This window comes from Trachinotus anak, unplaced genomic scaffold (assembly GCF_046630095.1).
Source record: "Trachinotus anak isolate AG129_WGS33_773 ecotype Australia unplaced genomic scaffold, CSIRO_AGI_Tana_v1 ptg000024l, whole genome shotgun sequence".
Classification (NCBI taxonomy): Eukaryota; Metazoa; Chordata; class Actinopteri; order Carangiformes; family Carangidae; genus Trachinotus; species Trachinotus anak.
In genome coordinates this window covers 12,306,131-12,321,048 of record NW_027273875.1, presented here as the reverse complement: position 1 = coordinate 12,321,048, position 14,918 = coordinate 12,306,131, and the positions used below count along the sequence as shown (strand labels likewise).

General features: G+C 40.5%; 1 protein-coding gene across 1 annotated transcript; it reads left to right on the top strand.

Annotated features, from left to right (window-relative positions):
* Window positions 1–1,124: 1,124 nt before the first annotated feature.
* On the top strand, window positions 1,125–14,913 carry ankfy1 (ankyrin repeat and FYVE domain containing 1). The gene is made up of 26 exons (XM_071461214.1): window positions 1,125–1,142; window positions 1,359–1,449; window positions 3,416–3,626; window positions 3,923–4,041; window positions 4,524–4,659; window positions 4,807–4,930; window positions 5,493–5,642; window positions 5,791–5,956; window positions 6,214–6,418; window positions 6,524–6,592; window positions 7,347–7,549; window positions 7,663–7,760; window positions 7,940–8,141; window positions 8,285–8,383; window positions 8,494–8,647; window positions 9,127–9,295; window positions 9,780–9,898; window positions 10,143–10,299; window positions 10,403–10,603; window positions 10,724–10,900; window positions 11,005–11,152; window positions 11,868–11,958; window positions 12,237–12,361; window positions 12,723–12,869; window positions 12,979–13,069; window positions 13,189–14,913. Exons 2-26 carry the CDS (start codon window positions 1,440–1,442, stop codon window positions 13,319–13,321), a joined length of 3,504 nt encoding a protein of 1,167 aa, XP_071317315.1. The 5' UTR covers window positions 1,125–1,142; window positions 1,359–1,439; the 3' UTR covers window positions 13,322–14,913.
* Window positions 14,914–14,918: the final 5 nt, after the last annotated feature.

Below are 14,918 nucleotides of genomic sequence, written 5' to 3'. Positions count from 1 at the left end.
TATTGCAGATATTTAGACAGTTTATAAGACAATATTTTGTTAACTTTAAACTCGTTAAACTTTAAAAATGCCATCATCTGCTTCTTCAGAAAGATTATTCTGCAAATATATATTCTGATATGATGTGTAATGAATAGTTTATGATGGATTTAGAAATTGTGCCAAGAATATGTAGCTTCCTACCCTCCCTCATCTTTTATAAATTCTGTCAGTCAACAATTATTTACAATGACAGATTTTTACTTCTGTGTAAGTCAGTAAATGAATTTAGTTTCACTGATGACAAGCCACACAGCCAGATTATACAGTCTCTCCTGTCCAGTGTTGCCAGTCCTCAAACACAGCACTGTCAACAAGGAGAGTTTTAGAATTCTTAAAAGTCACACAGACTGAATCCCATGGGCTTTTCTTGTATTTTTTTCATTCACTATCTCTTAAAGTGAATAATATTTAGTGCTAAAAAATAAAACAAATGCTAAATGAACTTTGTTAGGTAAAGGAAGACTGCTTGAATGTGACAAAACACAAATTGTAATTACATGATACTTTGATAAAGTAAACGCATCTGCAATGATATGAGAGCCAAGTGAACACTGTAGTTTTCAAACATATGCATGCACGTACAATCTAGAAATTAAAACACCAAATCATATTTTATCAACCTTATTCTCAAACGCACTCAGTGGCAAGAATATTGCCTTCATCACCTGTCGTCCCTGTCGAGCTTTTGCACAGTACATATACAATACTACTACTTGACTTGTCACATGTGTGTCACATTTTTTAATGAACTCCTGCATACTCCAAGAGCTCTTAATGGGGTTGTCAGGTAAATACGAGGTGTCCCTTGCCATAAGTGAATCAATCTTTGCGTTTATTGTCATTGTTTCATGATTGACATGGGGACTTCAGTTGAATTCACAGTGTCCTTAGGTTTCTATGGAGTCTCAACTATATGACTGCCTGGCACACTAGTACGACTTTTCACCTCGGAGTTAGAAGTTTACGAAGAGCACCTGAAGGTAACATAAGTTTTACAAGAGTTCACTAGTTTGGACGCACAGGCCTCCCTCCCGGGGGCTTTAAAGTCTAGTAAATGGATATATCCTCATATCCTCACTGTCGTGGATTCATGAGAGACTGTGAGTTGTTTCCTTGGATTTATGGTTTTGTAGGTGGGAACCAAGTTTGCACCTTTTACCCTTTGATATAGAAAATTATCAACTTGTGTGCTGACCGAATTAAACCGCGTGCATACAATTATACCCAATGAAGTAGTTAATTCAATGAAAGAAAAATAGTAGCGCTGCTTTAGCGGTCATGTGATAAACTATCTATTAACGTGTTTTTGAACGCAGCACCAGCACCACCACCTACTATCCGCGTCTTCGTCATATCGCGATAGAGACCATCGGGCCACGGAGCTAACGCTGAGCAACATGGCGGAAGGTATGAGATTGATTTTTTTTGACTATTTGGTGCACTCCCTTTTACAGTCGTATGTTTGTTGAACTGTCGGGCTGAATCAACGGGTGTCTTGGCAATTTGTTGAGCCGTACACTGTCTGTGGTTGAAAATACAAGGCACTGCGACACCTCCTCTTGTCACACTCAGCTTGTCAGTGAGCTCTACCGTTAGCTCTCGTTGACGTTGCTAGCTGGATTTTAGAGCTAAGAGTTAGCCGAACCGGGCAAGAGATGATGTTGGTGGGTTGGACTGCGGGAAACTGTTTTTCTAAAAGAAGATTGCTGCTTTGCTACGTAGGAAAAAAACCTTATGTTAACTTATGAAATTCGCAGATAATGTTGATATTGGTGTCTAGCCTAATGTCAGCGTCATAGATGGCATCAAACTGTCAATACCAGCGTTAATTTCGTAACATATAACGCCTCGCTAACCGTCGCTGTTTGATTCACAAATATATATTTGTTTTAAAGTTAAATTATACCCTGGTGCAGTTAAATGGAGGGTAAATGTGGGGCAGGAGGCTTCACAGGACAGAGTAGGTGTCACTCCCTGGCAGGTATCATCTGCACCACCTGGCAAAGGTGTCATGGCACCACCTATATTTGGCTTCAACATAAGGGAACGTCTGCTGTTGTGTTCCTCCTTAAGGGAAATCTGCTTACCAACTTGGATCCAGAGAACAAACACTCTAGCCTGTGGTGTTTCTGTCAGTGTAACTGCTCCATTTCCACTGAACAGAAAGCATATTTGTTTGGACATGTTGAATGATTGTCTGAACCTTCATCTAAATTAAAAAGTTACATGAAGAAGAGCAGGCATATTTCTTCTCTAAAATAACTCCTACCATGTCTGTATTCTGTTGGCTGTGGCACAATTTGATAGTATTTTCATTGTGTTTTGTATTCACAAACAGTGCATTGTTGTATTGCTTTACAAAGTCTGGTCGAAACTAGATCATGTTCACAAAATGGAGTACATTTCTTATAAGTTATGTTTAGGGTGTATTGTTCTCAAATTTCAAGGGTTTGTCATAAATATGGTTGTCTTTGGAGGATTCTTCCAAAGCATGAGATAAATATTCAATTTGCAAATGCATTAGTGACGCTTTTTAATCCTGCAAAACCAAGGTGGATTTTAATACGTTTGTCTGGCTGGTCCGTTGCTCCTAAGCTGTTGCTCCAGCATACCACCCTTCCTGTGTTGAGCTGATCAGGTGGTTTTCAGAGACACCCCTTTTCTGTTCCTCATGACCAGTAGCTGTGCCAGTAACGGTTTATGAGGGAAGACAGAGTAACGTGCCGTCTCAGCATTCTTGCTTCACTAAAACTTTACTGGTTTAAAGGAAGGAAATGGGCCTCAGTTAGACTCTGTGGACTCTTGGCTGAGGCATGAATCAGTATTGTAACAGAAAGATGTGCAGAAATTGCAATTTAGTTAGAGGATCAGGGAGCAAAACTACTCTCCTTAGATTTGTCGTTGTCAGTTTTTAAGGTTCAGGGATTTGGTTCTTGTACAGAGAATGCTGAAAATCCTCTGCTTCTGTGCAACTTTGGTCACATGAGAGAGTGCTTTTAACAAGAAATAAGTGAGTGTTATGAAAAGCAATAATGTCTTCAGTCACCTTTCTCAAACCATTACGAGTGAAGGTGTAAATCCAGCTCAGAACCTTTATGGTATGCTTCTTCCTGTCATATGACCACTACCATAAAGGTCTTATTTAAGCAAGTCATGTTTTTGTAAGAATACGTGATGGAAAATAAATTGTGTAAAATCAATGCCAAACATTAGCTATTGAATGTACTTTGGACCACCCTTTTTAGTTTAAGGCAAAGTGTCTTATTCCAACTCAAACCTGTGTTCAGTAAAAGGGGTTTGTTACCTACTTTTTTTAATATCCCTGTTTCTTGTTTTGTCCTCTGTCTGTCTCTGTTACCTTGATGTGGGACAGAGGAGGTGGCCAAGCTGCAGAAGCACCTGGCCCTGCTCAGGCAGGAGTATGTGAAGATGCAACAGAAGCTGGCTGACACAGAGAGGCGCTGTGCTGTGCTTGCTGCTCAGGCCTCTGGCCAGGGCTCCTCCAGCCCTGCTGCTGCTGCAGACACCTTCATCAGCCGTCTGCTGGACATCGTGGCTGACCTCTATCAGCAGGAACAGTACAGGTGAGGATCATGGTTGGGATGGATGGGTATGGGTTTTGTTTAATCCAGCAGTCCTGCAAATGTAATATTGTTGTGTGATACAACCTGTCTATGCTGCTACGTTGCTGCAGTTGATAGGTTTGTCATGAAAGTCTGTTGGTCATATTTTGAGTGCTGTTTAGAGTTCTAGGCAACATATTGATATTTTATTATATTGGTCAGTCTTTGTTTCTTTGTCTGTTAGTCTCATTATTGAAGACCAAGAATATTTGTGATGTATACTTGGTTTCTCAGAGATGAATGTGCTGGTTTTGCAGTGATCTGAAAGTGAAAGTTGCAGGGGAGAACCTCAGTGCCCATAAGTTTGTGTTGGCTGCTCGCAGCGATGTCTGGAGTCTGGCCAATCTGGCCACCACCTCTGAACTGGACCTATCTGGTGAGCAACCATGGTGTGACATCACTGTGTTAAAGGAGTATCTTAAATCACACTGAAAATCCACTCATTATTTACTCATCCATCATTGAGTCAACATGCCTGGGTTAATAGATGATGGCTGAATATTTATTTTAGAGAGGATTCTGCAGATTGTCAAAGTCCAGTCTTTGACACAGGTTTGCTCAGGGTAGGTTTTGGCCTTCGTTTGGATTTTACAGTAAGCACATCAGTAAGGTTTGAATTTATGTACATGTGAGAAAATGATTGAGAGACATGTGAATGAATCTTAAAACAAATATTTTAGTTTGAAGATTCATCCCAGTGCTTCAAGATAAAGGAATACTTGGATGTTATTTTGCAAAGTGTCTAAATGATTTTGTGTTGAATCCAGTGTTTACAGACACTGCAAATGTATTATCAGTCAGAATTATAGTTGATCACTCTCTGTAAATCCCTGACTATATCATATAATTCACTCCCAGATTGCAAGCCTGAGGTTGCCATGGCGATGTTGCGCTGGGCATACACCGATGAGTTGGAACTCAGTGAGGATGATGCCTTTCTTATTGACTTGATGAAGCTGGCTAACCGCTTCCAGCTTCAGCTGCTCAGAGAGAGGTCAGCACACGTATACTGCCTTTTTCTTTGCAGGCTACACTTAAACCTTAATTGCTGTTAGTGGCAGCATTGCTGTTGCACAGCATTTCATAGAGCAACATATGTTGCTTAATGGCCTGAAGTACATCTGTTTCTCCACTGGGACAGGTGTGAAAAAGGCGTGATGTCCTCTGTGAATGTCAGAAACTGCATTCGCTTCTATCAGACAGCTGAGGAACTAAATGCCACCACCCTGATGAACTACTGTGGGGAGATCATAGCCAGTCACTGGGTGAGTACCTTCAAGATTGTGACCTCCTTATTTGCCACATTGACAACTTAGGGTGTGTTTGTGTGTGTTTGCTTATGCATGTGGAATGATTTTTTTTCACTGATGAGTTACCAAACCATATTAGTTTGCTGTCTGCTGTTAGCTCTCTTGACTATATGATCATCTGTCTATTGTCCAGTTTTCATTAGTTGTATGCCACCTCTGGATCAACCAGCCACTTTTAACCACATGTTGTATTTCTCTGTGTGTTAATCTCCTTTTTTGCTGATCAGAGATATTTTGTCTAACCAGTGTGTATTACCATCACTGTCAAGGTTATATTTATGACCTTGGTGAAGAAGCCGTTCACTGTCACCAGCTTCTGACACCTTCAGTCTAGTTTTTTTTGGCTTTTATTTTTATTCATGAGAGCAAGAAATTCTCTGGCTTACCAGTGTTTTAACATTATTTTAAATTTCTCTCTGTAGACAACAGGTGACACATGTTGATGTTTTCCATCATCAGCCAGTTCTGATATTTGACACTGATGCTTTGTTGTGTTTCATTGACTGTTATTTATTAGGATGACCTGAGGAAAGAAGATTTCAGCACCATGAGTGCCCAACTTCTGTACAAGATGATCAAATCTAAAACAGAGTATCCCCTCCACAAAGCCATCAAAGTTGAGCGAGAAGATGTGGTCTTTCTCTATCTCATCGAGATGGACTCGCAGGTCAGTTCAACATAGACACCCTTCATTAACTGCTCACTATCTAGTGTTTCTTATTTTTGTTACATTGTGGTTAGATTAAATTTTTTTGTTATGCTTTGAAGAAGTTTTATTTTTGTTTGTTTTTGATGTCGTTATCTCTTGTTTTCAGCTACCTGGCAAGCTAAATGAGGTAGACAACAATGGTGATCTGGCACTAGACTTGGCTCTCTCTCGTAAATTGGAAAGTATCGCCACCACTCTGGTTAACAACAAAGCTGATGTGGATATGGTGGACCAGAGTGGCTGGAGTCTCCTGCATAAGGCCATCCAAAGAGGTGTGGAGTCACTCTTTTAATGTCACACTTTATGTTGCCCATGTTTGTTTTTTGTAGAAGTAAATCTTCTGGCTCCACTGTCAAGGTGTTCATTTAAAAATCTACCTCCCAAGATGCCCACTTATAATCAATAAACAATTAACTCTACCCATTTCTTTTTTCTGTGCAGGGTTTGCTGCTGTGTGAGTTTTAGTGTTAATACTTTAAAGCAGAATATCTTTCTTTATGACTGTTAGTCTTCTTTCTCCTCTTTCCAGGTGATGAATTTGCCTCCATCTTCCTGATTCGCCACTCAGCTCAGGTAAATGCAGCCACAGTGGGGGCTGTGGAAACCCCACTTCACCTGGTCTGTTCTTTCAGCCCCAAGAAACACTCTGTTGAAGTGATGAGTGGTATGGCACGAATAGCAGAGGCTCTGCTGAAAACCGGAGCCAACCCCAACATGCAGAACAGCAAGGGCAGGTAGGTCGCAGGCTTCTGGGTTAATGAACTTTGACGGATTACAGCGGTGACCAACTACCTTGCGAAGTATGATGGTGCTTCAGCTTTTTCTTTTGTTGTTTTTAGAACTCCGCTGCATGAAGCTGTGGCATCGGGGAATGAACCAGTGTTCAGCCAGCTACTACAGTGTAAACAGTGAGTTACATCTGCCTTCATATGGAATTATTGAGTTTGTGCAAAGTCACAAACTGTACTTGATATTCAAATGGACAAAATCTTCACAGGTCCTTTTTGAAATTGTTTTTTCTGCCAGCACACCGGAAACAGCCATTGCCAGAGGCTTTATGTTTTCAGGTTGTCTGTACGTCTGTCTGTCCCATTCTTGTGAATACAATATCTCAGTAAAGCCTTGAGGGAATTTCTACAGAATTTGCACAAATGTGCACTTGGATTCAAAGATGAATTGATTAGATTTTGGTGGTCAAAGGTCACTGTGACCTCATAAACATTTTTGGCCATAACTCAAGAATTCATACGCTGAATAGACAAAATTAAGCATAAATGTCCAAAAGGATAAAATGAAGTGATGACATTTTATATCCAAATGGTCAAAGTGAACTTTGCTGTGACATCATAATGTTTTGCAAAAACACTTCTGGCTATTATTCAACACTGACACTCAGGAACAGAAGGATTGTAGTAATTGTAATTCTATGCCATGCTGAGAAAGAAAGAGTAATTATAAACATGTAGCCTGCTCTCATGGGCAAAGTTTTTTTTTCAAACATCAGCATACACTACAATTTAGAAAATTTTAATTTTAGAATTTCTCACGAACACAATCCTGTTTTAGGGCACCAATATTCAAGCACATAAAATGCCACCTTGGTTATGTCACCTCCAAATATAATCCTGGTTGTAACCTGGTGTAATCTGTCCATCTTCTTAGGCTTGACCTGGAACTCAAGGACCATGAGGGCAGCACAGCTCTGTGGCTGGCCCTGCAGTATATCACTGTGTCTTCAGACCCCTCTGTAAACCCATTTGAGGATGAAGCGCCAGTAGTGAATGGCACCTCATTTGATGAGAATAGCTTTGCAGCACAACTTATCCAGAGAGGAAGCAACCCTGATGCTCCTGACACTACCACAGGTGCTTTTTAATAACCTCACTACAGTCATTTCTATTTAAATTGAATAGTGCTCATGACTTAAACACAGCTGACACATTTTCCTCTTCAACTCCCTTCATTCTATCCTCTGTAGGAAACTGCCTCATGCAGAGAGCATCTCGTGCAGGCAATGAAGCAGCTGCTCTTTTCCTAGCTACTCATGGAGCAAAGGTCAACCATGTCAACAAATGGGTGCGTATGAACCTGAAGCCACATAACTGCCAAACAGTTGCATAGTTTCAGACCTGTAATGTGCAGGTAGTAAATTCTGACCTTTATTCAGAATTCAAATCTGAATGTCAGCGGACCTTAAAGATGTTCTTCATACATGAAACCAACATCAGATGATGATGATGAATTTATTGTTTCAGGGTGAGAGCCCGCTTCATACAGCATGTCGCTGTGGCCTGGCAAGCCTGACAGCAGAGCTGCTCCAGCAGGGGGCCAACCCCAACCTGCAGACCCAGAAGGCTCTGCCTGACGACACCCTTGGTGTGGCTCTGCAGACCCCCCTCCACATGGCCATTGCTCACAACCACCCAGATGTGGTCTCTGTCATCCTTGAGCAAAAAGGTCGGTGTATGTTATACCTCTAACTAAACTGTGAAAAAGGCAGATGTATTAAGCTCTTTCTGCTTTACATCACTACACATGATCACTAATATACTCAAATATCCAAAAATGGATTCACTTAATTCTTCCTCAATCTATTGCAGCCAATGCACTTCATGCCACCAACAACTTCCAGATCATTCCAGACTTCAGTCTCAAAGACTCCATGGATCAGACTGTGCTGGGCTTAGCCCTCTGGACAGGTACACAGCACTGCACTTAGTCATACAGTTGATTCTGCAATACCAAAAGTGTTTTTTTGCATGATGATCTGTGTATGTGATTTTTAACATGTGAAATTTGGCCCTGTCAGGTATGCACACTATAGCAGCTCAGCTGCTGGGCTCAGGGGCTTCTATCAATGACACTATGTCCAATGGACAAACCCTCCTTCATATGGCCATCCAGAGACAGGACAGCAAGAGCGCCCTCTTCCTTCTTGAGCATCAAGCAGACATCAATGTGAGGTAATGCCTGGGTTATGGACAGTTTTTTTTGTTTTGTTTTGTTTTTTCAGAATCATTCTTTTGAGCAATTCATGTCTTCATGAGTGACACCAGAGAGATGACAGGAAATAAAGGGGGAGAAAGATGGGGATTGCTGTTTGTGGTCAGTGCCTTTACCCCACCTGGGTGCCTCTGTCCTCTGTTATTCATCTGTTATTTGAACAGATCAGTCAGTGATTCTTGATCAGTAATGTGGAGGAGTAACATATCACAACCTAAAATTGTACCCAAAAAGTTTTTGAGGAAACTGTTTATTTGAAATTATGTGGCAGGAAAGGGCCCCTTAGTTCTACCATTATGAAAGACAAATTAATTTCAGGTATTATTTAAGTAATCTGCCATTATCCAGTTACAAACTTTAAGGGTAGAGTTGTTACATTGTTCTTACTGGAGTCCATGATTCTTCTGCACCTTATGTCTATTTTATTCTCCACTTCAAGGACCCAAGAGGGACAAACAGCACTACAGTTGGCCATCAGTAACCAGCTGCCACTGGTGGTAGATGCAATTTGCACAAGAGGAGCTGATATGTCTGTGATGGATGACAAAGGGGACCCTCCACTGTGGCTGGCTCTTGAGAATGGCCTGGAAGATATTGCATCCACACTGGTGAGACAAATTCATATCCAACCCATTTAGAGATGACAGTAATTGTTTAGTTTCTCATTGGTATACTCTCAGTTGTTAAATGAAACTTTATTCAAGATAAAATGAAATCATATTGAAAAGATGCCTCAGGGATAGTTACAAATTATATTTTAATGAAAAAGGGAATTTGATAAAGGAGTACTTTATCCAAAATGGAACAAATGATATACTTTGTATTAATTGAAACAGTAGTGATGTACATATAACATCTGTTATCTTGTACAGCATGTTAGTCTTATTCAAAACATACAGAATAAACAAAGATTTGTTCCAAAAGGAGAAAAAAAACTATATGATGTTGTGAAGCCAAAGAGCTGCACAAAACCACTAGTAACACACAATCTGCAGTGTTGCCTTATTATATGCATCATATGTTACATAGATTTCTGTCTGGGAAGCAGTTTTCTCGCAGTTTGACTGTTTGACTCCTGTTTGTCCCACCTAGGTCCGCCATGGCTGTGATGCGACTTGTTGGAGCATAGGGCCCTCTGGCTGCCAGCAGACCCTCCTGCACAGAGCTGTTGATGAGAATAATGAGGTCTCTGCTTGCTTCCTCATCCGCAGGTCTGCCAGTTCTCCTTACCATAAGGGTTTGGGAAATGTAACCTTAGCCATGGATGCACATACTTGCTGAATATTTTGGATATGGGCAAATTGTTATGCTAAGTTTTTAACAACATTTGTCAAATGAGGTACAAATAAAAATATAATCAAACAAAAAATAGCAAGGTGTCTCTTTATAAGCTTGATGTACTGAGATCGATGTATCTAGGTGTCTTAACTTACTGACTGTGTTATGTGTCTATAGTGGGTGTGACGTGAACAGCCCCAGACGGCCAGGTCCAAATGGAGAGGGAGACGAAGAAGCCCGAGATGGACAAACGCCCCTCCACCTGGCAAGCAGTTGGGGATTGGAGGAGGTTGTGCAGTGCCTTCTAGAGTTTGGAGCTAATGTTAATGCACAGGTCAGTCCTGTCACATCTGAGGGACCATTTTCTTTGATTGTACTGAGTGAGTTGTGAACATACTGTTTTTCTCACTGTTTAATCCTGTCTGTCAATTCATCAGGATGCAGAGGGCAGAGCTCCCATCCATGCTGCCATCAGCAGCCAGCACAATGTCATTATACAGCTCCTCATTTCCCACCCAGACATTCGTCTCAACATCCGTGACCGTCAAGGAATGACCCCTTTCGCCTGTGCCATGACGCACAAGAACAATAAGGCAGCAGAGGCTATCCTCAAGAGGGAGCCAGGTGCTGCTGAACAGGTAGCACTGACATAAATGCACCAGTTTGACTTAATCTTCAGGATTGCTGTTGCATCAATAAAAGTTGTGTACATTTAAAGTATTAATCTCTCCTGACCTCAAACTTCTGTTTCTATCCAGGTGGACAACAAAGGACGTAATTTTCTCCATGTGGCTGTGCAAAACTCAGATATTGAAAGTGTCCTGTTCCTCATCAGTGTCCAAGCTAATGTCAACTCCAGGGTTCAAGATGCAGCCAAACTCACTCCTCTCCACCTGGCGGTCCAGGCTGGATCTGAGATCATCGTCCGCAACCTGGTAGATTTTCTTTTTGCTCCTCTGCCTGTACCATTAATACAAAAGTTTTAATGAAAGAGTGGTGCAGGTGATACTGTTTTTATTTTGCATTTTTCTGTTTCCAGCTGCTTGCCGGAGCCAAAGTAAATGAGCTGACAAAACACAGGCAGACAGCACTACATCTGGCTGCCCAACAGGACCTGGCCACTATTTGTTCTGTGTTGTTGGAGAATGGAGTAGACTTTGCTGCTGAGGATGAGAATGGCAACAATGGTATCATATATCATTTTATCTTTATTATGTCTTTGTGATATGGGATGCCTCTACTAAACGACTGGCACTGAAATTGACAAATTTCCAATCAAACTGAACAGTAGAGTCAGTTCAGCTCTTCAGATAGTAAGATACAGATTTGCCAGATAGACAGAGCAGAATATTTCTCTGAAAAAAAGCAGCAAATCCAAAAAGCTCAGTGAAAATGTGTTGAGAAACTGTGCGTGTTTATGTTTAGGAAAATTTATCATCAGTGACCATAAGATTAGAAACCTGAAGTGTTTGACCACCTTTGACCCAGATAAGGGATAACTGTCACATTTTGGTCCAGAGGATCAAAAACAGACCCTTAGAACTGCTGTGTTAAAGCTGACTATTCAGTCATCACTGTTTTGTACAGCCAGAGGTGTGTAGTCCTCTCTCTGCATATTTTAGTTGACACCATACATGTTCAACCCACTTGATATAGATTATTAATATCATTTCACCAGACTGTTCTTCAAGATACACGGCTACTTCAGTTTGTTCTTGTTTTTAAATTAGATGGTATAGGTTTTTACTCATCTGTAGATATTACTTTATATAAAGGAGACATTACTTTCAGCTTCAATAATTTCAGTTGAGTTACTTAATTCATTGTTGTTTAGTTGTAGCCACCATCACCCTTGTTAATAACATTTCATTATTTTCTCTGATCTTCCTGCTGTCTCTCCAGCTCTGCATCTGGCTGTGATGCAAGGCCGCCTTAACAATGTCAGAGCCCTTCTGACAGAGTCCAACATTGATGCCGAGGCCTTTAATCTCAGGTACGCTCAGCTTCTTTCTGAATCAGACCTTTACTAATGATCAAATTAGTGAAACATTCATGATACATTTGGGTAACTAGCTCAGTGAAGCAGTGACACTGAAACAGATGAACTGCAGAAAATGGGATAGAAAGAGAAAAACTAGTACATAATTAATGTAGACAGGGAAAGCTTTTTAAACATGCATGCAACACTTAAAACATCTCGATGTAAGACATAATCTTCTATAGACTAAACTGTCAACTTGCGTGTCTCCTTTTTATCTTATGTCTACTTAGGGGTCAATCACCAATGCATGTACTAGGCCATTATGGGAAAGAGAATGCTGCCGCCATTTTTGAGTTGTTCCTGGAGTGTATGCCTGAATACCCTCTGGACAAACCAGATAATGAAGGGAACACAGGTACTGTAGCTTGCTTGATTATTTCTGCTGTTAACTGAAGTGGCCCTGAGAGCTCAATGCACTGCAGCTTATGGAAACGCATACAAAACACATGCAGCACATTTTTGTATTAGGTTATGTTGAGAGTATTTGCAGTGCACTTGTGTATTTGCTTGTTTTGTGAGTATTTGCAGCCATGTGTTGACAAATTGATGCAGATGTCTGAATTTGCTTGTATTTAGTCTTTTTGCGAGTGTTTTCTGAAATTGCAGAGTGTTGAGCTTTCAGGGCCACCATCTTTAACAGTATACACATGCAGTGTAGCATAATGCCAGTAGTACAATTTGGATAAAATGACTATAATACCTGTATTTTATTGCAGTTCTGCTCCTGGCCTACATGAAAGGAAATGCAAACCTGTGCCGTGCCATTGTGAGGGCTGGAGCTCGACTGGGCATCAATAATAATCAGGGCATCAACATTTTCAACTACCAAGTTGCAACCAAACAGTTGCTATTTCGCCTTCTAGGTAAGTTTTCACACTTGACTGTGTATCAGGAGATCACCATGTGAGTATATTAAACTGACTGTATTTGGCATAACTCAGCTAATATCTTTTTTTTCTTCCTTTTGTTTAGATATGCTGTCCAAAGAGCCCCCTTGGTGTGATGGGTCCAACTGCTATGAATGTGCTGCCAAGTTTGGTGTTACAACAAGGAAACATCACTGGTTAGTACTGTGGCTTTTTCATGTGTAGAATAAATAATATTTTATCGATTTCACTCATGTTCTCTCTGTATGTCACACAATGATTAATCCTGTCTCTCCTCTTTGACTGTTAACTCCAGCCGCCACTGTGGGCGCCTGTTGTGCCACAAGTGCTCTATAAAGGAGATACCCATCATCAAGTTCGACCTGAACAAGCCGGTGAGGGTGTGTGACATCTGCTTTGATGTTCTAACTCTGGGTGGGGTATCGTAATGCATCGGCCTGGATATTGACCATCTTCCGACACTAGCCACGCCAGGCCCAATTTGGCACAGATATTCAGGCACACCAGGAGAAAGGACATCAGTGGCAGGACATACTAACGAGATTTCCCAGACAGTTATGGACCTCATCGCCTTTATACTATTCCAGTCTATGAAAAACTATTAATGTTCTAGAGGGACGTTTCAAATAGAAAGTGAAACATTGTCTTTTTGTTTCTGTTTTGATCAAAGTATCTTAAAGTGGATATGAGCAGCTCTCCAGCTTGGTGACGGCTGGACAGTTTGTTAATCCATTTTCCCCAGCTAATTAATGTGTGTTTGTACTGATGAGCTCTTATTATCACAGGCAGGTAACTGCAGAACACAGACGCATCAGTTCAGTGATGAACTTACAATGATCAAATCGCTTCTGAATCACTCTTCTTTGTTGGGATATTTCACCATCAGCAGCCTTCGTGCTTTGTGACTTGCCCAAAGACAAAAATTCACTGCTACAAAAATTAATACATACATTCATATAACAGCTGCTGTCAACTAAGAAGAGTAAAAATATAAAATTCCACTAGATTACTTGATCAGCAAGGACTGAACTATCAGCATGTTCTCTGTAATCTTTCATTATTCACTCTTCTGTCACCCCAACTCTTTGACTGGATCAAGTGGGACAGGCAAGGAAGACGTAAAGGGAAAGCAACTCAGTTTGTTTTTTAAATGAGCATCATTTCCAAATGAGATCTAATCGTTTAGTTCTATTCAGAATTATGACACTGACATTGTATTACTTTACCATTACAAATGATGAAAGTGAAATTCATGAAATTCTTCATGAAATGGGATTGTGTTTTTTCTATATGATTGGTACATTGTGTCATGTGAGGGCCTCAACCAAATTAAATGGAAAAGCTCAGTTTTTAACGTGACAGGTTGGGAAAATGTGACCTGAGAAAGCCCATTTTATCATGAGAGGATATAAATGTGGTGCCCAAAACAAAATTCTCTCTGCAATCATCCTCATCAGTTACAGAAATGCCTATTATGCCTATGCATGTCAATTAATTTGTAGCCTTTACTTGTCATGGTCATAATCATTAATCATATCTGAAAATCAGTCACCAAATATTACATTCCATTTTTGACCTGCCAGGAGGTTCTCGTATGAAGTTGTGATTTCAGTCCCCATGATGTTGCCTCAAGTCAAGTCGATGTCTTGACCCATAACATTTAATGCTTCTTGATTTCTAAGCCTAACAGGTGCACTTTATCAAGATCACATGACATTTCCGATCATTGGGGGAGAATGTGTTGGGTGGCCAGCTAGTGGGGCCTCTTTAAGTATTGTTAAATTGTACAGATAAATGTGTGATATTTTTGACCACTACAACTGTTTTGTACTTTAATGCAGTTTGTGCTTGTCATTGTGACAAACCTAAATCTTGCCTCTGTTAATCTTTTATGCACATTGTTTAATCTTTTATGCACATTGTATTGTATCTGTATGCTCAGATATCTAGCCTGTCTCTTCCTGGTGTATCCTTTTAGAGAAAGGGAGGACAACTTTACATAAAGGTCATCAAAAATGAATGTAC